General features: G+C 41.1%; 1 protein-coding gene and 1 long non-coding RNA gene across 6 annotated transcripts in view; one reads left to right on the top strand and one right to left on the bottom strand.

Annotated features, from left to right (window-relative positions):
• Window positions 1-25,860, top strand: part of LOC142161523 (equilibrative nucleobase transporter 1-like) — a 125,765-nt gene that overhangs the window by 55,837 nt on the left and 44,068 nt on the right. For 4 of the 5 annotated variants that reach the window (XM_075217212.1, XM_075217211.1, XM_075217214.1 and 1 more), the window contains 2 exons: window positions 21,723-21,867; window positions 22,533-22,579. In XM_075217212.1, the coding sequence (XP_075073313.1) occupies window positions 21,723-21,867; window positions 22,533-22,579 (192 nt within the window). The remainder of the gene's footprint in view (window positions 1-21,722; window positions 21,868-22,532; window positions 22,580-25,860) is intronic. The other variant, XM_075217213.1, reaches the window with a different exon arrangement.
• The window catches only part of LOC142161525 (uncharacterized), a 36,165-nt gene continuing 29,681 nt past the window's right edge, over window positions 19,377-25,860 (bottom strand). The window contains exon 3 of the long non-coding RNA XR_012693422.1: window positions 19,377-19,638. This is a non-coding gene — a long non-coding RNA (uncharacterized LOC142161525). The remainder of the gene's footprint in view (window positions 19,639-25,860) is intronic.

The following is a 25,860-nucleotide window of genomic DNA, read 5'->3' on the forward strand; positions in this document are numbered from 1 at the left end:
TTATTAAAGTAATTCTATAGTTTTCAAATAAGCATTGCATAGGCGATTGTATTGTGTTTCTAACGCACAAAGTGATTTATTTTAGCAGATGCAGAGTTTAATATTTCAATACATTATTATATTTAAGATATAGTACAGTACAGTCAATACAAAAAGATACATACATACCGCTGCGCTAACCATGGACACCAGTGAACAGTAGTTCACCCTTGAATACTGTGATCAGAGTAGACAGAGGCTAGTGGGGGTGCAGCTATGATTATATATACAGTCAGAGTTACAGAGTGAACAACAGAGATGACGCGACTTGCTTCTATAGGTCCAGACTTCAGATGGGTCCAGGGTAAACAGGTCATAGGCTGGTTCAATCTAAGGAATCCAAAGGTGGGGGTCATCTCTTTAGGGGATGAGCTCTGTTCTTCTTGCCTGACTCTCCAGTTACAATTAGTCTATTAGCATTTTATGGTCAGTATCATATTAAAGGTTTATTCCCTAACATCAATAACTAGAGTATGCAATGTGCGATCTCTTCGCCGAATGCACCGGACAGCTGCTGATGTAAAGGGGATTAATATGATATCAGACATGACACATTTCCTTTAACCTGAACCTTAAATAGCACTGAAGTGTACATTTAATCATATTATATAAACTAATAATAAACTAACTACTATCTGCTCATAAATTACAGTGTAACGGAACCAATATGAATTTGAATTATATAAATAACTAAATGTTGTAATGTGAGTGTGTACATGTGTATTTTACCGTGCGATCGCAATATGCCACGTGTAGCTTGGCATACTGAGTGCAATCGACCAATAAAATAATATCAACCAATATACTTTCGTTCATCCAATTATACGACTTCGACAACCTCTATATCTCTCCCATTGCCCCCTTCATATCTCTCCCATTGACCCTCCATATCTCTCCCATTGACCAACTATATCTCTCCCATCGCCCCCTCCATATTTTTCCCATTGCACCTCTATATCTCTCCCATTGCCCCCTCCATATCTCTCCCATTGCACTGCTATATCTCTCCCATTGCACCCTCCATATCTCTCCCATCTCCCATTGCACCTCTATATCTCTCCCATTGATCCTCCATATCTTTCCCATTACACCTCCATATATCTATATCCCTCCTATTGCCCCCTTCATGTCTCTTATATTGCCGTCCCCTCTATATTTCTCCCATTGCTGCCCCTCCCTGTTTCTCTCATTGCAGCCTCCTAAATGTCTCTCTCATTGCAACGCTCTAGCTCTCTGTTGCTCAATGCAGTCCACTTGCTATAGTTCTTATTGCAGCACAAGAGAGAAAAGCTGTGTTATTGTTTCCCTCATATTGCCTCCACCATTTCTCTCACATTGCATCTCCATAAGTCTCTCATTGTCCCCTCCATATCTCTCCCATTGCCCCTACAAATCAATCCCATTGCACTTCTATATGTCTCCCAGTGACCCTGTATATCTCTCCCATTACCCCCTTCATATTTCTCCCATTGCTCCCTCCATATCTCTTCCATTTCCCCCTCCATATTTCTCCAATTGACAATCTATATCTCTCCCATTGCCCCCTCCATATTTCTTCCATTGCACCGCTATATCTCTCCCATTGCCCCCTCCATATTTCTCCCATTGCACCGCTATATCTCTCCCATTGCCCCCTCCATATCTCTCCCATTGCATTTCTATATCTCTCCCATTGCCCCCTTCATATCTCTCCCATTGACTCTCCATATCTCTCCCATTGACTCTCCATATCTCTCCCATTGACCAACTATATCTCTCCCATTGCCCCCTCCATATTTCTCCCATTGCACTTCTATATCTCTCCCATTGACCCCTCCATACCTCTCCCATTGCCCCCTCCATATCTCTCCCATTGCACCTCTATATCTATCCCATTGCCCCCTTCTTATCTCTCCCATTGCACCTCTATATCTCTCCCACTGACCCTCCATATCTTTTGCATTGACCAACTATATCTCTCCCATTGCCCCCTCCATATCTCTCCCATTGCACCGCTATATCTCTCCCATTGCACCCTCCATATCTCCCCCATTGCACCTCCATATATCAATATCCCTCCCATTGCCCCCTCCATGTCTCTTACATTGCCGTCCCCTCCATATTTCTCCCATTTCTGCCCCCTCCCTGTTTCTCTCACTGCAGCCTGCTAAATGTCTATCTCATTGCAACCCTCTAGCTCTCTGTTGCTCCCTCTCAATAGTTCTCATTGCAGTCCACTTGCTATAGTTCTTATTGCAGCACAAAAGAGAGAAAAACTGTGTTATTGTTTCCCTCATATCTCACTATTTGCCCCCTCCATTTTTTTTGAATTGCAACTCCATAACTCTCTCATTGTCCCCTCCATATCTCTCCCATTGCCCCCTACAAATCAATCCCATTGCACTTCTATATGTCTCCCAGTGACCCTGTATATCTCTTCCATTGCCCCCTCCATATTTCTCCCATTGACCCTCCATATCTCTCCCATTCCACCTCAATATCTCCATATTTCTCTTATTGCCCCTTACAAATCAATCCTATTGCACTTCTATATGTCTCACATTGATCCTCTATATCTCTCCCATTGCACCCTCCATATTTCTCTAATTGCACCTCTATATCTCTCCCATTGCACCTTTATATCTCTCCCATTGACCCTCCACATCTCTCACATTGCCCTCTCCATATCTCTCCCATTGCACCGCTATATTTCTCCCATTGCCACCTACATATCTCTCCCATTGCACTTTGATATCTCTTACATTGCCCCTCTATATCTCTCCCATTGCCCCCTCCATATCTCTCCCATTGCACCTCTATTTCTCTCCCATTGCCCCCTACAAATCTATCCCATTGCACCTTTATATTTCTCTCATTCCACCTCTATATCTCTCCCATTGCCCCCTCCATATCTCTCCCATTGCACCTCTATATCTCTCCCATTGACCCTCCATATCTCTCCCATTCCACCTCAATATCATCATATTTCTCCCATTGCCCCTTACAAATCAATCCCATTGCACTTCTATATGTCTCCCATTGATCCTCTATATATCTCCCATTGCACCCTCCATATTTCTCTAATTGCACCTCTATATCTCTCCCATTGCACCTCTATATCTCTCCCATTGACCCTCCACATCTCGCACATTGCATCCTCCATATCTCTTCCATTGCACCGCTATATTTCTTCCATTGCCACCTACATATCTCTCCCATTTCACTTTGATATCTCTTTCATTGCCCATCTATATCTCTACCATTGCCCCCTCCATATCTCTCCCATTGCACCTCGTTTTCTCTCCCATTGCACCTTTATATCTCTCCCATTGCCCCCTTAATATCTCTCCCATTGCACCACTATATTTCTCCCATTGCCCCCTCCATATCTCTCCCATTGCACCTAGATATCTCTCCCATTGTCCCCTCCATATCTCTTCCATTGCACCTTTATATCTCTCCAATTAACCCTCCATATCTCTCCCATTGACCCTCCATATCTCTCCCTTTGCATCTCTATATCTCTCCTATCTCATTGCAGTCCACTTGCTATAGTTCTTATTGCAGCACAAAAGAGTGAGAAGCTGTGTTATTGTTTCCCTCATATTGCCTCCTCCATTTCTCTCACATTGCTGCCCCTCCATGTCTATCCCATTGCTGCCTCCTCCATGTCTCTCCCATTGCCACCTCCCTGTTTCTCTCATTGCAGCCTCTTAAATGTCTCTCTCATTGCAACCCTATAGCTCTCTGTTGCTCCCTCACAATAGTTCTCATTGCAGTCCACTTGCTATAGTTCTTATTGCAGCACAAAAGAGAGTAAAACTGCAATTGTTTTCCTCATATTGCCTCCTCCATTTCTCTCACATTGCAACTCCATAACTCTCCCATTGCCCCCTCCATATCTCTTCCATTGCCTGCTCCATATCTCTCCCATTGACCACCCTTATCTCTCCCATTGTCCGCTCCATATTTCTCCCATTACACCACTATATCTTTCTCATTGCCACCTCCATATCTCTCCCATTGCACCTTATTAAAGTAATTCTATAGTTTTCAAATAAGCATTGCATAGGCGATTGTATTGTGTTTCTAACGCACAAAGTGATTTATTTTAGCAGATGCAGAGTTTAATATTTCAATACATTATTATATTTAAGATATAGTACAGTACAGTCAATACAAAAAGATACATACATACCGCTGCGCTAACCATGGACACCAGTGAACAGTAGTTCACCCTTGAATACTGTGATCAGAGTAGACAGAGGCTAGTGGGGGTGCAGCTATGATTATATATACAGTCAGAGTTACAGAGTGAACAACAGAGATGACGCGACTTGCTTCTATAGGTCCAGACTTCAGATGGGTCCAGGGTAAACAGGTCATAGGCTGGTTCAATCTAAGGAATCCAAAGGTGGGGGTCATCTCTTTAGGGGATGAGCTCTGTTCTTCTTGCCTGACTCTCCAGTTACAATTAGTCTATTAGCATTTTATGGTCAGTATCATATTAAAGGTTTATTCCCTAACATCAATAACTAGAGTATGCAATGTGCGATCTCTTCGCCGAATGCACCGGACAGCTGCTGATGTAAAGGGGATTAATATGATATCAGACATGACACATTTCCTTTAACCTGAACCTTAAATAGCACTGAAGTGTACATTTAATCATATTATATAAACTAATAATAAACTAACTACTATCTGCTCATAAATTACAGTGTAACGGAACCAATATGAATTTGAATTATATAAATAACTAAATGTTGTAATGTGAGTGTGTACATGTGTATTTTACCGTGCGATCGCAATATGCCACGTGTAGCTTGGCATACTGAGTGCAATCGACCAATAAAATAATATCAACCAATATACTTTCGTTCATCCAATTATACGACTTCGACAACCTCTATATCTCTCCCATTGCCCCCTTCATATCTCTCCCATTGACCCTCCATATCTCTCCCATTGACCAACTATATCTCTCCCATCGCCCCCTCCATATTTTTCCCATTGCACCTCTATATCTCTCCCATTGCCCCCTCCATATCTCTCCCATTGCACTGCTATATCTCTCCCATTGCACCCTCCATATCTCTCCCATCTCCCATTGCACCTCTATATCTCTCCCATTGATCCTCCATATCTTTCCCATTACACCTCCATATATCTATATCCCTCCTATTGCCCCCTTCATGTCTCTTATATTGCCGTCCCCTCTATATTTCTCCCATTGCTGCCCCTCCCTGTTTCTCTCATTGCAGCCTCCTAAATGTCTCTCTCATTGCAACGCTCTAGCTCTCTGTTGCTCAATGCAGTCCACTTGCTATAGTTCTTATTGCAGCACAAGAGAGAAAAGCTGTGTTATTGTTTCCCTCATATTGCCTCCACCATTTCTCTCACATTGCATCTCCATAAGTCTCTCATTGTCCCCTCCATATCTCTCCCATTGCCCCTACAAATCAATCCCATTGCACTTCTATATGTCTCCCAGTGACCCTGTATATCTCTCCCATTACCCCCTTCATATTTCTCCCATTGCTCCCTCCATATCTCTTCCATTTCCCCCTCCATATTTCTCCAATTGACAATCTATATCTCTCCCATTGCCCCCTCCATATTTCTTCCATTGCACCGCTATATCTCTCCCATTGCCCCTCCATATTTCTCCCATTGCACCGCTATATCTCTCCCATTGCCCCCTCCATATCTCTCCCATTGCATCTCTATATCTCTCCCATTGCCCCCTTCATATCTCTCCCATTGACTCTCCATATCTCTCCCATTGACCAACTATATCTCTCTCATTGCCCCCTCCATATTTCTCCCATTGCACTTCTATATCTCTCCCATTGACCCCTCCATACCTCTCCCATTGCCCCCTCCATATCTCTCCCATTGCACCTCTATATCTATCCCATTGCCCCCTTCTTATCTCTCCCATTGCACCTCTATATCTCTCCCACTGACCCTCCATATCCTTTGCATTGACCAACTATATCTCTCCCATTGCCCCCTCCATATCTCTCCCATTGCACCGCTATATCTCTCCCATTGCACCCTCCATATCTCCCCCATTGCACCTCCATATATCCATATCCCTCCCATTGCCCCCTCCATGTCTCTTACATTGCGTCCCCTCCATATTTCTCCCATTTCTGCCCCCTCCCTGTTTCTCTCACTGCAGCCTGCTAAATGTCTCTCTCATTGCAACCCTCTAGCTCTCTGTTGCTCCCTCTCAATAGTTCTCATTGCAGTCCACTTGCTATAGTTCTTATTGCAGCACAAAAGAGAGAAAAACTGTGTTATTGTTTCCCTCATATCTCACTATTTGCCCCCTCCATTTTTTTTGAATTGCAACTCCATAACTCTCTCATTGTCCCCTCCATATCTCTCCCATTGCCCCCTACAAATCAATCCCATTGCACTTCTATATGTCTCCCAGTGACCCTGTATATCTCTTCCATTGCCCCCTCCATATTTCTCCCATTGACCCTCCATATCTCTCCCATTCCACCTCAATATCTCCATATTTCTCTTATTGCCCCTTACAAATCAATCCTATTGCACTTCTATATGTCTCACATTGATCCTCTATATCTCTCCCATTGCACCCTCCATATTTCTCTAATTGCACCTCTATATCTCTCCCATTGCACCTCTATATCTTTCCCATTGACCCTCCACATCTCTCACATTGCCCTCTCCATATCTCTCCCATTGCACCGCTATATTTCTCCCATTGCCACCTACATATCTCTCCCATTGCACTTTGATATCTCTTACATTGCCCCTCTATATCTCTCCCATTGCCCCCTCCATATCTCTCCCATTGCACCTCTATTTCTCTCCCATTGCCCCTTACAAATCTATCCCATTGCACCTTTATATTTCTCTCATTCCACCTCTATATCTCTCCCATTGCCCCCTCCATATCTCTCCCATTGCACCTCTATATCTCTCCCATTGACCCTCCATATCTCTCCCATTCCACCTCAATATCATCATATTTCTCCCATTGCCCCTTACAAATCAATCCCATTGCACTTCTATATGTCTCCCATTGATCCTCTATATATCTCCCATTGCACCCTCCATATTTCTCTAATTGCACCTCTATATCTCTCCCATTGCACCTCTATATCTCTCCCATTGACCCTCCACATCTCGCACATTGCATCCTCCATATCTCTTCCATTGCACCGCTATATTTCTTCCATTGCCACCTACATATCTCTCCCATTTCACTTTGATATCTCTTTCATTGCCCATCTATATCTCTACCATTGCCCCCTCCATATCTCTCCCATTGCACCTCGTTTTCTCTCCCATTGCACCTTTATATCTCTCCCATTGCCCCCTTAATATCTCTCCCATTGCACCACTATATTTCTCCCATTGCCCCCTCCATATCTCTCCCATTGCACCTAGATATCTCTCCCATTGTCCCCTCCATATCTCTTCCATTGCACCTTTATATCTCTCCAATTAACCCTCCATATCTCTCCCATTGACCCTCCATATCTCTCCCTTTGCATCTCTATATCTCTCCTATCTCATTGCAGTCCACTTGCTATAGTTCTTATTGCAGCACAAAAGAGTGAGAAGCTGTGTTATTGTTTCCCTCATATTGCCTCCTCCATTTCTCTCACATTGCTGCCCCTCCATGTCTATCCCATTGCTGCCTCCTCCATGTCTCTCCCATTGCCACCTCCCTGTTTCTCTCATTGCAGCCTCTTAAATGTCTCTCTCATTGCAACCCTATAGCTCTCTGTTGCTCCCTCACAATAGTTCTCATTGCAGTCCACTTGCTATAGTTCTTATTGCAGCACAAAAGAGAGTAAAACTGCAATTGTTTTCCTCATATTGCCTCCTCCATTTCTCTCACATTGCAACTCCATAACTCTCCCATTGCCCCCTCCATATCTCTTCCATTGCCTGCTCCATATCTCTCCCATTGACCACCCTTATCTCTCCCATTGTCCGCTCCATATTTCTCCCATTACACCACTATATCTTTCTCATTGCCACCTCCATATCTCTCCCATTGCACCTTATTAAAGTAATTCTATAGTTTTCAAATAAGCATTGCATAGGCGATTGTATTGTGTTTCTAACGCACAAAGTGATTTATTTTAGCAGATGCAGAGTTTAATATTTCAATACATTATTATATTTAAGATATAGTACAGTACAGTCAATACAAAAAGATACATACATACCGAGGCGCTAACCATGGACACCAGTGAACAGTAGTTCACCCTTGAATACTGTGATCAGAGTAGACAGAGGCTAGTGGGGGTGCAGCTATGATTATATATACAGTCAGAGTTACAGAGTGAACAACAGAGATGACGCGACTTGCTTCTATAGGTCCAGACTTCAGATGGGTCCAGGGTAAACAGGTCATAGGCTGGTTCAATCTAAGGAATCCAAAGGTGGGGGTCATCTCTTTAGGGGATGAGCTCTGTTCTTCTTGCCTGACTCTCCAGTTACAATTAGTCTATTAGCATTTTATGGTCAGTATCATATTAAAGGTTTATTCCCTAACATCAATAACTAGAGTATGCAATGTGCGATCTCTTCGCCGAATGCACCGGACAGCTGCTGATGTAAAGGGGATTAATATGATATCAGACATGACACATTTCCTTTAACCTGAACCTTAAATAGCACTGAAGTGTACATTTAATCATATTATATAAACTAATAATAAACTAACTACTATCTGCTCATAAATTACAGTGTAACGGAACCAATATGAATTTGAAAATATATAAATAACTAAATGTTGTAATGTGAGTGTGTACATGTGTATTTTACCGTGCGATCGCAATATGCCACGTGTAGCTTGGCATACTGAGTGCAATCGACCAATAAAATAATATCAACCAATATACTTTCGTTCATCCAATTATACGACTTCGACAACCTCTATATCTCTCCCATTGCCCCCTTCATATCTCTCCCATTGACCCTCCATATCTCTCCCATTGACCAACTATATCTCTCCCATCGCCCCCTCCATATTTTTCCCATTGCACCTCTATATCTCTCCCATTGCCCCCTCCATATCTCTCCCATTGCACTGCTATATCTCTCCCATTGCACCCTCCATATCTCTCCCATCTCCCATTGCACCTCTATATCTCTCCCATTGATCCTCCATATCTTTCCCATTACACCTCCATATATCTATATCCCTCCTATTGCCCCCTTCATGTCTCTTATATTGCCGTCCCCTCTATATTTCTCCCATTGCTGCCCCTCCCTGTTTCTCTCATTGCAGCCTCCTAAATGTCTCTCTCATTGCAACGCTCTAGCTCTCTGTTGCTCAATGCAGTCCACTTGCTATAGTTCTTATTGCAGCACAAGAGAGAAAAGCTGTGTTATTGTTTCCCTCATATTGCCTCCACCATTTCTCTCACATTGCATCTCCATAAGTCTCTCATTGTCCCCTCCATATCTCTCCCATTGCCCCTACAAATCAATCCCATTGCACTTCTATATGTCTCCCAGTGACCCTGTATATCTCTCCCATTACCCCCTTCATATTTCTCCCATTGCTCCCTCCATATCTCTTCCATTTCCCCCTCCATATTTCTCCAATTGACAATCTATATCTCTCCCATTGCCCCCTCCATATTTCTTCCATTGCACCGCTATATCTCTCCCATTGCCCCCTCCATATTTCTCCCATTGCACCGCTATATCTCTCCCATTGCCCCCTCCATATCTCTCCCATTGCATCTCTATATCTCTCCCATTGCCCCCTTCATATCTCTCCCATTGACTCTCCATATCTCTCCCATTGACCAACTATATCTCTCCCATTGCCCCCTCCATATTTCTCCCATTGCACTTCTATATCTCTCCCATTGACCCTCCACATCTCTCACATTGCCCCCTCGATATCTCTCCCATTGCACCAGTATATCTCTCCCATTGCCCCCTCCATACCTCTCCCATTGCCCCCTCCATATCTCTCCCATTGCACCTCTATATCTATCCCATTGCCCCCTTCTTATCTCTCCCATTGCACCTCTATATCTCTCCCACTGACCCTCCATATCTTTTGCATTGACCAACTATATCTCTCCCATTGCCCCCTCCATATCTCTCCCATTGCACCGCTATATCTCTCCCATTGCACCCTCCATATCTCCCCCATTGCACCTCCATATATCCATATCCCTCCCATTGCCCCCTCCATGTCTCTTACATTGCCGTCCCCTCCATATTTCTCCCATTTCTGCCCCCTCCCTGTTTCTCTCACTGCAGCCTGCTAAATGTCTCTCTCATTGCAACCCTCTAGCTCTCTGTTGCTCCCTCTCAATAGTTCTCATTGCAGTCCACTTGCTATAGTTCTTATTGCAGCACAAAAGAGAGAAAAACTGTGTTATTGTTTCCCTCATATCTCACTATTTGCCCCCTCCATTTTTTTTGAATTGCAACTCCATAACTCTCTCATTGTCCCCTCCATATCTCTCCCATTGCCCCCTACAAATCAATCCCATTGCACTTCTATATGTCTCCCAGTGACCCTGTATATCTCTTCCATTGCCCCCTCCATATTTCTCCCATTGCACCTCTATATCTCTCCCATTGACCTTCCATATCTCTCCCATTACACCTCCATATATTAATATTCCTCCCATTGCCCCCTCCATGTCTCTCCCATTGCTGTCTCCTCCATGGCTCTCTCATTGCCACCTCCATATCTCTCTCATTGCCACCTCCATGTCTCTCTCATTGCTGCCCCCCTCCATAGCTCACCCATTGACACCTCCTTGTTTCTCTCATTGCAGCCTCCTAAATCACTCTCTCATTGCAACCTTCTAGCTATCTGTTGCTCCCTCCCTATTGTTCATATTGCAGACTACTTACTATAAGTCTTATTGCAGCACAAAAGAGAGAAAAATTGTGTTATTGTTTCCCTCATATCTCACTATTTGCCCCCTCCATTTTTTTTCGAATTGCAACTCCATATCTATCCCATTGTCCCCTACATATTTCTCCTATTGCCCCTACACATCTCTTCTTTGCCTCCCTCCATGACATTCTTATCGCTGCCCCCTCCATGCATTTGCCATTGCCATCTCCCTAGTCTCTCTCATTGCTGCCCTTTAGCACTTTGCAGCCGCCTCCCTAGAGCCCTCAGTGCAGACCCCCTCCCTACTGCTCTCAGTGCAGCCCCCTCCCTACAGCTCTCAGTACAGCCGTCTCCCTACAGCTCTCAGTGCAACCGTCTCCCTACAGCTCCCAGTGCAGCCGTCTCCCTACAGCTCTCAGTGCAGCCCTCTCCCTATAGTTCTTATTGTAGTCCCTTCCCTATAGCTCTCATTGCAACTTACCTTTAGGGTTGACCGCTGGTGTCGTTCTGTAGTGTCGCTTCTTGCTGCTCACACAAGTAGTGAATACATTTCCTATGTGAGCACTGGACTGTGGGGCTGTCTGACATCTCTCCGGAATCTCACACAGCGCTCCGAGAAGTCTGTGAAGCCTGTTAGCCTAGGAGCCTGGGGTTCAGGGAACTTGCCCTCTATGCCCCCCCTTTAATCCGGTTTGGCATATAATCACCTTGTATCTCCCCAGAGATCTCTCCCCAGCAAATAAATAAGCAAACATTATAAAGGTTAGAATGCCTTTGAATTAACAGAGTAAGAAATGTTGATCATAGGTTGCAGCTAGGTAGACAACAAGATATCGTATATAAAATGTCTTTATATAGGGAGATTTAAATATGTAGTGTATTTATAAAGATTAAACTATGTCTTTTCATTTGTATCTGAAACAATTGCTAGTTTACATTGCTTTAAATGACCACTAGTTACCATATGTTAATGGATTACTACCATACAAGTACCATATGTTAATGAGCTACTACCATACTTGCAGGGGCACCGAGAATAGGGAGGGGTGGTGCATACAAATTACCGGAGCCTGGGCTGCCTGGGGGGCCCATGCTCCGCAGTCTCTTATTTATTTATTTATTTAAAAACATATTTTATTATCAGATTAGGATAGAAGGAAGAAAAAGGCTAAAAGGAGAAGAAAAGAAAAAGGGGAAATGAAGGGAAGGAAGGTGTATAAGAAGAAGACAAGAATAGAGGAAGGGAGCTCAACCTAGTGTCTTAGCAGATATCAAATATTTAGTATGTGATTTGGTCTTAAGTCTATGGTGTCGGTGTCTGCTTCAAGGGGTACTCGATTGTTCCACTCCGCAAGAAATAAGCCAAGGTTGCCAGAAAATACGAAAATTATTAGGTTGGCCATTAAGTATACTTGTGATATGCTCACAGTGGTAAGTCTGCCAAACTCTATTAGTTAATTTAGGCAGCGTAGGGGTGTCGAAGTCGTATAATTGGATGAACGAAAGTATATTGGTAAATATTGTTTTATCGTGCGATTGCACTCGGTACGTCACGCTACACGTGGCATAACGCAATCGCATGGTAAAATACACACGCACACACTCGCACTACAACATTTAGTTATATATATATATATATATATTTTATATTTATATGGATTCCATTCCACAGTGATTTATGAGCAGATAGTATTTAGTTTATTATTAGTTTATATATTATGATTATATGTACACTTCAGTGTTATTTAAGGTTCAGGTTATAGGAAATATGTCATACCTGATATCATTTTAATCCCCTATTCATCAGCAGCTGTCCGGTTCATTCGCCGAAGAGATCGCATATTGCATACTCTAGTTATTGATGTTAGGGAATAAATAGTCAGAGTGATACCAAACTGTAAAATGCTAATGGACTAGTTGTAACTGGTTTCTGGACGGGAGAATCATCTGGAATGTTGACCCTCAGCCTTTGAAGGGGTTGTTTGAACTAGCCTATGACCTGTTTACACTGGACCCATCTGAAGTCTGGACCTATAGAAGCAAGCCACGTCATCTGCATTGTTCTCTCTGTAACACTGAATGTATATAATCATAGCTGTGCTCCCACTAGCCTCAGTCTACTCTGACCACAGTATTCTGGATTGATATACTGTTCACTGGTACCCGTGGGAGTGCAGAGAGCGCATGCGAATGCAGCGGTATGTATTTATCTTTTGGTATTGGCTGTACTGTATTATAATCATGTATTGAACTGTTAAATGTTACATCTGCTAAAATAAATTACTTTGTGCATTGGAAACACAATTCAATCGCTTGGGCAATGCTTATTTGAAAACAATAGAATTACTTTAATAGGGGTTTCTAGTTGATTCCAATTTGCTGTTATTGCACATTTGGAAGCGTTAAGAATATGGCTCACTAGAGCTGTTTCATTACAGTGTCAGGTATAGGCCTGTGCAGGAGTGAGTAGGAAGAAAAAGGAGGAATTTGTATCGATGTAACTCTAAGGATTAGGTTATGTACCTTTTGCCATAATCTGACCATCTTGGGGCAAGACCCCCAAATATGTAAAAAAGAGCCCTGTTGTCCACAGGATCTCCAACAATAACTGGAAGCGTTAGGGAATATAGCTTTCAGACAAGTGGGGACTAAGTACCACCTATAAAGTATCTTATACGCATTCTCTTTGGTCCGTACGCAAATAGAGCTCTTAGCGATTTGAGTCCTGATTTCAGCCAAATCATCAATTTCCAGCTCCACTCCAAGGTCCTCTTCCCATTTTAACTCATAACTATCTTTAACAGGTTGACGAAATGCCATCAAAAGACTATAGAATGTAGAGATTGAGCCAGTAAAGGGAGATCTATTTTGACAAAAAGTTTCCAAAGGCATGAATTGGCAAAAGGTTTTAAACGCTGGGATTGAATGAAATGAATGTCTTAATTGGAGTTATTGATAGAAGCGCTTATGGGGAATGTCATGCAACTGCTGGAGGTCCGCAAACTCAGGAAAGATTTGCATAGGTGCTATATCTGTCAGAAACCAGAGCCCGTGACCGAACCAGTGGTGTGAGAAGGACTGTTGTTGCCCAGGGGGAAAGGCTGGGTTATTCCACAGCGGGAACATAATTTCAGAGTTGGCTATCAAGTGGAAAGCACAAATACCATAGTCCAGGGGGTAAATGTATCAATATGCGGGTTCTTCAACACCCGCGTGTTCAGCCTCTTCCGCGATTAAATTTCAAGCGGTGCTGCATTGTAAGGGTTAACTTCCCTTTACAATGCAGCGCCGCTTGAAATTTAATCGCGGAAGAGGCTGAACACGCGGGTGTTGAAGAACCCGCATATTGATACATTTACCCCCAGATCTGGAGTGAGAAGTGAGTAGAAGATGGGAGCAAGGGAAGTGGCGGACGATGTTTAATTGATATCCACAAAACGGTGTAAGGTGAAAGCAGCTGAATGAGATTAGCTTCTATGTCGACCCATAACCTAGTATTAGGTGGGGAGTGAAATAATACTAACTGGGTCAGATGTGTAGCAGTGTAGTATTTAGAGATATTTGGAAGACCCAGCCCTCCCTCCGAAGTTTAACGATAAAGCGTACGGGCTTGAACTCAGGGTCGTTTGCCTGCCCAAAAAAATGCATAATTTGTTTCTGAAGGGTCTTAAGTGCAAGTGAGGGTACTCGGATTGGGAGCGTTTAAAACAGATATAGAATTTGTGGGACTAGGTTCATTTTCACCGCTGTCATGCGGCCTAGCCAGGAAATATATAACTTAACCCATTTCTCAAGGTCCCGTTTGAGCAAATTCAAAAGTCGGGGAAAATTAGCAGCATATAATTGACTATATTGACTTGTCAAATAGAGCTTGTCTAGTTGCCATCTAAAACTTGACTGCTGTTTCAGAGAATCCAAGAGGTGGGGCGGTAAGTTAAGAGGAAGAATTTCAGATTTGTCCATATTGATTTTAAAGTTAGATAATGCACCATATTCACTGAGATCGTTCTGTATGGAAGGGAGGGAGATGAGGGGGTGGGTAATTGTTAGTAGAATGTTGTCCGCGTACAGGGAAATCTTATAATCAGTATTGCCTGCTTAAATCCCTGTGATCATCAGGTTATTACGAACTTGAGATGCCAATGGTTCCATTGTTAGGGCAAACGAGAGGGGAAAGTGGACAGCTTTGTCGAGTGCCGTTGGTAATTTGAAATACAGGCGATGCAGCCCCATTAGCCCACACAGTAGCTGTCAGATTATAATACAAGGAAGCTAACCCAGATAGAAATTGACCCTTAAAACCCATCGCTTCAAGGGTAGCTCTCATGAAGGGCAATGAGACCCTGTCAAAGGCCTTTTCTGCATCGAGGGACACCATCAGAGCAGGGACCTGTGCCCGGTTAGCTGCTTCAATTAGATTAATTGCTCGTCTTGTATTATCTGCCCACTGACGTGCGGGAATAAATCCCACCTGGTCAGGATGAACCAAAGCTGGGACCAGTCTGTTCGCTAGCAATTTAGCAAATAGTTTTAAATCTACATTCAGTAGAGAGATGGGTCGGTAGTTCTCACATTAACTAGGTTCACGGCCCTCCTTGGCAATAACAATAATATCTGCTCTGGTGGTGTCCCATTCGAAGTTTCTACCACCAAAATTACTCTAAAAAAGGGAAAGGAGCATAGGCGTCAGGTCGGGGGCAAATTTTTTATAATATGATGCTGTAAGGCCATCTGGACCCGGTGCAGCCGAGTCTCTAAGGGTCCTAATACTTTTATCTCTTTCAGCGTAATGTCAGCATTTAAAACTGACAGCCGCGTGTCTGTGAGGCGTGGAAGAGAGCACGTTTGGAGGTATTCACGTATACGTTTATGAAAAATGTCTGGGGGATCTGCAGGCGGAGGGAGGTTATATAGGGAGTTATAATAAGTGCAGAATCTATTTGCTATTGCCTGGGGATCGTATAAAAATTGGTGTGAATGATCTCTAATGGCCACAATTCGATTGCGAGCAGTCTTGTTCTGAAGCCTACATGCCAGCAGCGTGTCAGCTATGTCTCCTCTTTCATAAAAACGCTACTGAAGCCATTGAAGTGTTTAAGCTGCTTTGGCAGCAAGCAATTTGCCTAGCTGTCCTTTCAGGGCTAGTAGTTTAAGGTAAGTTGCATGGTTGGGGTATCTCTGGTGTCAGATAGTTAGTTTGTATTTGAGACTCTAAGTTAGCTACTACCTGTTTATTTACTTTTTTCTCATAGGAGGCAAGACTAATCAAATGGCCTCTAATAGTTGCCTTATGGTCTTCTCATCCAATAGTAGGAGCAGTTTCATCTGGACTATTGTCTGCTTGAAAGTCAAGTAAAGCTTGTCTTATCGTACTAACGTTTTCCTTCTTTAGAAACAAATGGTGATTTACTCTCCACCGGAATTGCGGCAGAAACGGTGGCAAGATATCAAGCCACAAAATCAGAGCCGAGTGGTCGGAGCAAGGAACTGATGTAATGCTGATTTCAGGTTCTGCGTCGTCTGAGCATCTACAAAGAGCATATCTATACTAGAGTACGTACCATGCGGCATCGAGTAATGCGTATAAGCTCTATCATTAGGGTACAGCACTCTCCACGTGTCATACAGGTTAGCGTATGTGAGTAAGGATTGCAATTTAGAGCCTTCACGAATAGTACGACCACTGCGTAACGTAAGTTACGAGCGGTCTAATCGTGGATTTAAGATGGTATTAAAATCGCCTCCTACTATTACTTTTCCTACCTTAGATTGTAAGAGTCTGGCAAAAAAGTGAGTGAAGAAAGTGTTTTGGGAGGTATTAGGAGCGTATATCGTAGCTAAGGTAATAGGGGTGCGCGAAAGCAAGCCCGTTAAAATAATGAATCGCCCTTGGGGATCCGCTTGAGTTGTCTCATTTGTCAGCGGAAGAGTATGATGAAGAAGAATAGCTGTACCTTTGACCTTCTGCGAGGAGGTTAAGAATACCTGTGGATACAATTACAATGCAATTTTTGTGAGTACGTTTGAAGTGCGTTTCTTGGAGCATTACAATCTGCGGGGAGTGTCGTTTCAGATACTTAATCAACGTTGTACGTTTCTGTAGAGTGTTAAGACCATTAACATTAATGGTCAGAATCAAAAGAGCCATGGTTGATACCAGTAATAATCCGAGCAAGGTCGGTTGAAGCAGCACAGTTGGCGAGACAAGACACCAGGTTGAGACTGAAAAATTAAAGAGAGGGAGGAAAGAATTGGAGAGAGCTTAGGACAACAGTCAAAGGGAAGAATATGTCTCGACTGGCAAGACATGTCTTTCGAGTAACAGAACCAGAACATCCTGTGTACTTGGGGAATGAGGGGGGTGGTTGTGTTGCAAAGAGGGGACACATGGTGGAGGGGAATACTAGGTATAGAGAACCGGTAAATGCCTGTATATGTATTTTCAGTAACATTCAAATGGGAGAGAGAAAACATTTTAGAGAAACAATGGGATACTTTAGAGAAACAATAATTATAACTCAGATAAATATTTGTGTCCAACAATCAAAGTTAACTGTAAACTAATACGTAACCATAGCAACATTCTTATCTAAGGTACATTCAGGTTAGATATTGCCAGACCAATGTCGTGTTGCCAATCTAAGAAATCATTTGCATCTTGGATCGGGAAGCAGCTCAAAAACTACGGTGAGATATATGTAATCAGCCGTTCCCCAGACCATGAGGCCATATCTTCCTGTTGACTTAATAAATATTGTAAACAATTGGATCAAACATTTGGCCAACCCAACTGGGGCCTTAAGATTGAGGGTCTATAATGCATTTAACGCCTCTTATAAGCAAATAAAATTTACACATCTCTAGAAACGTCCTCAATCTCATAGTTAGATAAGTTTATCCATATTTAACAGGATGCAAAGGCCACATCCAATGTAAATTAACTAAGAAACATGCGTACTTTATTTTCAATTGTTATCAGTATTTGACAGTGCACAAGGATCCACCCAATGTAGATTAATTATGTTCCTGAGTAATTTTTTCAATTGCCTCTAATAGTCCAGGCAAGTCTGAAATTAGTAGTCAACAGTAAAATCAGATGGAAACGCACTCTCGTCCTAATGGTTGCAAGAGCTGCACTCACTAAGGGTTTCCCTCCCTTATAGTGAAAGTCAACAATATAATTGTTTGGCTTCTGATGGTTTAATATATTTCTCTACGTGTTAATAGTGTACATAATACATAAACGTAGGTGCCCATGGTTAAGAATTATAATTTATTGCTAAAATACAATACCATCCTAAAATAAGCAAGACTGTATCACCAAACAAACAACAAAGTAAAAAACAAAGTAAATACTATTGCATAAAACACATATTGATACAAGACTCATAATAGAAATATTGCACATAAGCGATAAAAACAATTGTAAACAATAATTATGGAAATGATATCTATGGGAAGACGGTGACCTCCACGTAGAGAACACGTAGAGAAATATATTAAGCCATCAGAAGCCAATGAGCTTCTTACAATTATATTGTTGAAATTAGTAGTCAGCACAGTTGGCTAAGTGGTTAGCACTTCTGCCTCACAGCACTGGGGTAACATAGTTGATGAGGTTGAAAAAAGACACCAGTCCATCAAGTTCAACCTATTTTGGATCTCCTGCGATCCTGCACTTATATTTGAAATTTATCCAGAGTAAGCAACCGCCAATCTGTTTCAATTGTGAAAATCCACCCAGACTCAATATTGCAGTCCTATTTTTACCCTATATCCACTACTATCCTTCATTTTAATTAACGGTCGTATCCCTGGATAGACTTTTCCACTAAAAATTTGTCTAACCCTTTCTTAAACATATCTATTGAATCTGCCATCACAACCTTCCCTGGCAATGAATTCCATATCTTGACTGCCCTTACTGTAAAGAACCCCTTTGTTTGCTGGTTGTGAAATTTCCTTTCCTCTAACCTTAGGGGGTGACCATGAGTTCAATTTCCAGGCATGGCCTTATCTGTGTGGAGTTTGTATGTTCTCCCCGTGTTTGCGTGGGTTTCACTTCAAAAACATACTAGTAGGATCATTGGCTGATATCAAATTGACCCTAGTCTCTCTGTCTCTGTTTGTCTGGGTGTGTATGTTAGGAAATTTAGACTGTAAGCTCCAATGGGTCAGGGACTGATGTGAATGAGTTCTCTGTACAGCGCTGCGGAATTATAAATAAATGGTGATAATGATGATGATGAATATTTATCCACTTCAGTTGCTAACTATAATGTCAACAAAACAATATTACATTAACTTAATACCTGTTGTAAGTAATCGGATCAAACAGTTAACCAACCCATGTGGAACTTAAGGCTAAGATTCAACAACATTTAAATTGTATTCTAGAAACAAATAAAGTTTACTTGTCCTCTGAGAAGTCCTCGAGCTCATAGATGAATACACTTATCAATATTTGATAGAGAACAAAGGCTTTTTCAAAGTAGCTCAACTAAAGTCATGAGTACATTATTCCAGTTGCCTCAAATAACTTCGAAGAGCTCGTAAGTAATAGACAACATATGCACGATCTTTAGATGAAGTTCCTTATGCTTGTGTCCACGAGGCCGTAGGAGCCGCTGGTCTTACAGTTTCTGTTGTGTTGGTTGTTGGAATCGAGGAAGTCGCTATTCCAAGTGTTGGCAAAAGGGCTACTCTTTGTACCAGAGTCTTGACTTTGTGGGATTGACCCTCATGCCCTATCAGGAGATGAAAAGGAAAACCCCATCGATAATGGATTTTATGGTCACGCAGGAGTTTGGTAATTGGGTACAGTACATATTGAAGACATCTATTTATGTAATTAATGCAAAAAATATATATTTGAAAATAAATATTTATATAAATTGTTATACTGTTAAGAGTTACCTTGTTTTATGATGAAATAAATGTTTTATGTGTTCTGATATGACCTTTTATTGTACATACACATGTGTGTAAACTGCAGTCTGTTCTATTTTATTATGCTTTTAAATATATCTCAATGTTACAGCAATAACATGTAATGTATTTCTCTATTGTTTTTATTTTAAATCACTATGTATGCATGTCCACTGTTTTTCAAGAGTTGTTTGGTCATTCCTTCATGTAACATGGGTTTGACTAGATAAAACAATCAGTAAAATAATAATAATAATAATAATAATATATACTAACAGCAAAAAAGACAGCTACATAATACAGAATAAATATATATATTATTTTTTGCTAAACCCTACCCACCAAAATAACTTTCAACATATAGTATTGTAAAGGTTATATAAACTTATTGTATGTAAGGTTATAAAGTAAAATGGTAAAATATTGATGACTGTATTTTTTAAGGGCACATACACATTCACCATGACATATATTTGTTCCCTTCACAGAATAACCTATTCCAAAACAAAATACTGATTATTTATATGAACAAAAGTTTTTATTAATAAATAGCAATTTCCCATTGATGTAAACTTTGAGAGGAGAAAGGCTAAACACTATAGGCCTGGTTCATTAAGGCACGTAAATGTTGATACATTTTACATAAAATCACACTGCACATGCCCAGAAATGACCCATACGCCAGAGGACACAGCAACATCCAATTCATCTTTGAGCTCAAAGGACCCTTACTACAGCCTACGATTTCAGGGGCGGAACAGGGAGGGGACTGGGAGTATGCATGTAGTTAATGTACAGAAATGGCGTTCCACTCACATGCAGCAGTGTCCGATTCAAGCTTTGGGCATCTCATAGGTACGTGACTATCAGCTGTATCACTTACACTAGCGACAGGTCTGGTTTAAGTGCCGGTTACTAATGATGATGGCTGTGTATGCAAGCTAGAACATGTGTTTGCAATCAGTAGGAACTGTAAAAATGTATATCATGTAGTGTAAATATTAATAACATCCTAATAAATGTATTTTATGGAGGAAAAAAATGAAAAGAAAACCACTTTTTAAAAATAAATAAATTATGTTTTGTCAATAATGACTATATTATTAACAAGTGACATTACTTGAATAGTTTGTTTTCTGTGCGCTTTTTTGTGGAATACATATTCCACATATGTATTGGACATATCCTGCAGTGTATGTTAGAGCAGAGTGGACTTAGTACCATATTCATCAACAAATGTATCTTCAGATCCGCTCCTTGTTGAATATGGGCGTGCGTATTTCAGACATATGTGCATTTAAAAAAAAACACACAATACCTTTGTTTTGCGTTCCTTGATAAATCAGTCCCTATATTCTTCTCTGTGAAAATGTGTTAAATATTTAATGCACAAGTAAAGTTGTCAGTGATAGGAAATGGAGTACACTTTAATTATGTATGGATGTCTTTTTTCAGTTCAGGGTACCAAATTAATGATTACCAAGTTGTTATTATTTTTCCTGTTGTCATCTGAAAGAAGTAAAGCATATATTAACATTGTGTTTGAGAAATGAGCTAAACTGTACCAAGTTCCCCTAACACAGAGGGGCCTAAAGTCAGTCCTCAAGCGCTACCAACAGTTCATGTTTTCAGGATTTCTTTAATCATGCACAGGTAAGTTAATCTATTTGTCTGAGTCATGCCACCTGTTTCTACAGATAGAAATCCTGAAAACATGACCTGTTGGTAGTACTTTAGGAATGGGGTTGAGCACCTCTGCTCTAATATTTCACTACAGCTTGACAAGTAGCCATGTTTAATTACATATTGTTACAGAGCAAAAGTTAAACAAATGTTAACGGTGACTGATTCTGGATACTACTATCCCTGCAGAATAGGCCTATTTTGCCTTTTAATGTTCCAGCTCTATTTTTTGTAGATTGCTCTTCTCAGGATGAACAATTCTCTATTGTGTTCACGGTGGCTGCTTTTGCAAACAGTTTTATATGCCTTCCATGTGGATATATTTTTGATCGTCTTGGAACTGCAGTGACACGCTCTATTGCCATGTGAGTAAGAATCCTTTTATACTGTCTGTACTTTCATATTGGCATTAGTGAAGCACAAAAAATGACAAATTCATATCAACAATGAAACGTTCATAGATAATTAATGAATGCAAAATACATTGTTCATTGTTATCATATTATAAACCATTACATTTTTTATGGAGAAAATTGAACATCTTGGGGTAGCCTGAGACTTTTGTGGGGCAGCTGAACATAGTGAGATTGGCCTCTGAACAATCAGGAAAAACTTGGATGCTACTGTGTATGCATGCCAGCTAGACTTGAGCATAACCCAATCAGTTGTTTTAGGTATATTACCGAAATACCCCGTAATATACAAACTTTTACATATTATTGTCCTAAAGTGATTGAACTTGGTCTTTAAATTATCACTCATTAGACTACTGTCCCACATGTAATGCTTTGGTATAGATTTAATCACACAGCTTAGTATATATTTATATGTGCTAGATGCATATTTATTTAATTTATAGTTTGTTGAAGAATAAATTATAGAATAACAAGCTCAGCATAAAAGAAAACTATAAAAAATAAAACAACTATAAAATAAAACATCTTCTGTAATTGCTTAAACTTAATGAGTTATAGATAAAGTGCTTAAGCATCTCTCATTTTTTAATATCCCCTCTCTGTTATTCCTCTAGACTGCTTTATACAATGGGTACGCTTTTTATTGCGCTGTCTACAGCAGGTAAGTCTCTGTAATGATTTTAAAAAACTGAGTGTAACATTCCAATTATATCATTGTGTACAGTATATTTGTCTCTGTTTTGCTGCATCTTGTGCTTCTGACTCACTGCCCTAAAGTAACATTATTTATCCTCACTTATCCTTCTATCACATTACTATTTGAATAAAACAAAACACGGTTACATTTCTATTGTGGATCAACATAGGCCTATTAGTCTCCAGGACACGCAGGATTGGGGGCTAAGCCTGCTTTCTGAGATATGGATATGGGATATTTTGTAACAGCAGGGAAAGGGATGTTAGACACAACTATCTTTTCAAATTACTTTAATATGGGCATATTCTACTAACACACAAAACAGCACAAATCATATTTTTTATATTATTGCAGATACTTTTTGTTCGATGGCAGCTGGAGAAGCATAGGTGTCTTAAGCCAAGTAAAAGTAAAAAAATAAATAAAGTAAAAACAAAAAAACATTCTAAAGGGAGACTCCCAACAGTTTGCAACCTTGCCACTTCTTTAGATTGACAGTGTAATAAACACAGGCTCTATAAAACCCCATGTTGATTACCCCATTACTTGGGGACATCCCAATGTGATTATATTTGCTGTAGCTCCTGGACTGCTTTGTGCTGAGCTGAATACTTTTATTAAAGTAGTAAACAAAAGATGGAGTCCACCCTATACTGATTATAACCAGGCACAGTGGTAAAAACCTCAAACCTCTTCCTACATACTCCAGTGCAGTGATGGCTAGAGAATCATGTGTCACATGTGTGAAACTGAGGCACGAAGGGTCCACCATGGGAATGCAATGATAGAGGCCCATGGAATAGTATGTGTGCCGTTGCAAATTCTGAAGAGATGTGGCCAACCCTTTCTTATCCACTTCAAATACATCGGCAATGCTGCATGCACTATTGATAGGTGAATGCAGCTCACCTTTCACAAGCAGTGTAGTGTGAAGCGGGACATACTTCCCAACTGTCCTTGCAGTGGGTACAAAGTCCTTACTAACCAGGACAGTCACCCAAAATAGGGACTGCCCCAACAAAATCAAGACAGTTGGCAGAGTGCCCTGCTCTATCCTGCTGCTGGTGTATTAAGCTCAGCTGCTGCTTTTCTGGATCCTGGAATGTTGGGTCCCTGTTTGGAAAAAGGGATAGCTACATGAAATATGGAAAGCCTCACAATGAGTGAACCCACTAGGCCAGCCTCCCTCCTCAGCCCTAGTGTTAAATCAATAGCACCCAAGTTAAATAAATAGGCCTGCCTACCTGCAACCAGCCCCAACATTAAATTGTTAACATTTAATAAATAGGTCTTTTTCCCCCCAACCTGCCTGACATTAATTAATAAGTATTCACATCTAATAAATAAAGCCCCCCCCAAACAGCCCAGAATTTAAATAATTAATATTCATGTTTAATAAATAGCTGTCTCTCTCTGTAAAATCACCCCAAAATTCAATTATTAGCCCCCAAACCACTCCAGCCTTAAATAGTCCCATCACCACAAATTAAAGTAATAAGTACTACTATTACACCCACTATTAAATTAAATAACCTCAACCATCAGCAATAAACGATTGCTCATACTGTCTAAGGACTAACCCCACATTAAATTAATAGCTCAAGCACCCCCAGCCATATTACATAAAGAGCCCTGCTTCCCTCCACACTTACTTTTTTCACTACCCACTCCCACGTCGGTTCTCTCAGCCTATTCACAGTCTGGGCTATAATACAGCTCATCTACTGTTCAAACCTTGAGATTTATAGATTTATCCAGAATTCAGAATAAGACAAATGATACTGAGCACTCCATGTGTACATCACATACAGAAAATAACTACATGTAACACACTGAAGGTGTGGTACCGAGTTCGATTGATATTAAAAATAGGAATATCACCAAAGGTCACAATCTTTCATGGAGATTTTAAAAAAATGAGACTGTTGCTTTTAGTTACTTTATCAGTGGCTCAACTACTATAGAGAGAATTACTAAAAGTGGAACCCTCAAATATACTTTGCTTTGCACCATTATAAGCATAAAACAAGCTATTTAACAATGTTATAATACTTAAAATCAATGCTAATATTATATACAGTATATATAACAATTTTAGACACACATTAATTCACAAGTCTCTATCCTAATACAAACATTGTATAGAAGTAGTTTCCTTGAAAATATTAATAAATAGACAAATCATTGATAAACTGGGTTACTAACCTACTTCTTTGAACAGTATTATGCCCACATATCCCCCCCCCCTACACCAAGTCTCTCTAATCGCTGAGTTACCTTACTTTCCTGTCAACTTCTTCTTTTCTCTTTTCCCTTCTCTTTTCACACTGCGACGCCATCACGGTTAGTATTCAGGGTACAGCGAGCAGTGTGGAGTCTGGGCCCCGTCTCCTAGGGTTGGTGAAGGACCATCGGGCAGTGGGACCCACCAGGGATTTTCTGGTACCCTGGTGTGCCAGTCTGAAGCAGTGTGTCACCCAAAAAGTAGCTTTCATTTCAACTTTCTAGGGTTACTATGTAAAGGACAAAGGGTACATAGAAAGCTAAAAATGCTATAAGTACACTCCCCTTCCCATCAGACCACACTACGGGGTGGGTAGGGTCCTTAGCCCCAGGCTGGGGGCCATCACTTAAATCCCATCCCTCATCACCTGCAGGTGAGGCCAGGTAGGGCTCCCAGCACAAGGATGGGGGCATTTTATTATTTATTGTTTTATTGTGCATCCCCTGAAACCACAGTCACTGACAGCGTGAAAGGGGTATGTGAGACTATTATTTCTCTTTCATGGCTATATTCCATTTACTTTGTCAGTTATGGCAGTTGTAACACAGTGGTTGCAGGAAGGAAGGAGTGCAGTTGATCTCTGTCATCCTGCCCATTCTTCCTACAATCACTTATTGCAGAGTGACTAAAATGTAAAGTTGAGGGGAAAAGGAAGAATCCAGGGGGATTCTATAAGTGTTGGGCCCACTCTCTCAGCAGTCCCAGCACTCCTATAGAAAATAATGAAATGCACTCTTGAAGCAATATTGTGCTGTGTTGTTCCAGTGTTAGACACATATTGCTGGTCATTGCAAGTGTGAGGATACCACCCTTAGCTGGGATGACAGTTACCCTCTGTGGGATTCAACTCACTCAGGTAGACCAGAGTTTTTCCAAAATAAGGCTTTATTACGTTAGCACAACACCACAAGACATTCACAAGTTACAGGGTAGCATGTATCCTCCAGCCCCTTGCAGTCAG

This window comes from Mixophyes fleayi, chromosome 6 (assembly GCF_038048845.1).
Source record: "Mixophyes fleayi isolate aMixFle1 chromosome 6, aMixFle1.hap1, whole genome shotgun sequence".
Classification (NCBI taxonomy): domain Eukaryota; kingdom Metazoa; phylum Chordata; class Amphibia; order Anura; family Limnodynastidae; genus Mixophyes; species Mixophyes fleayi.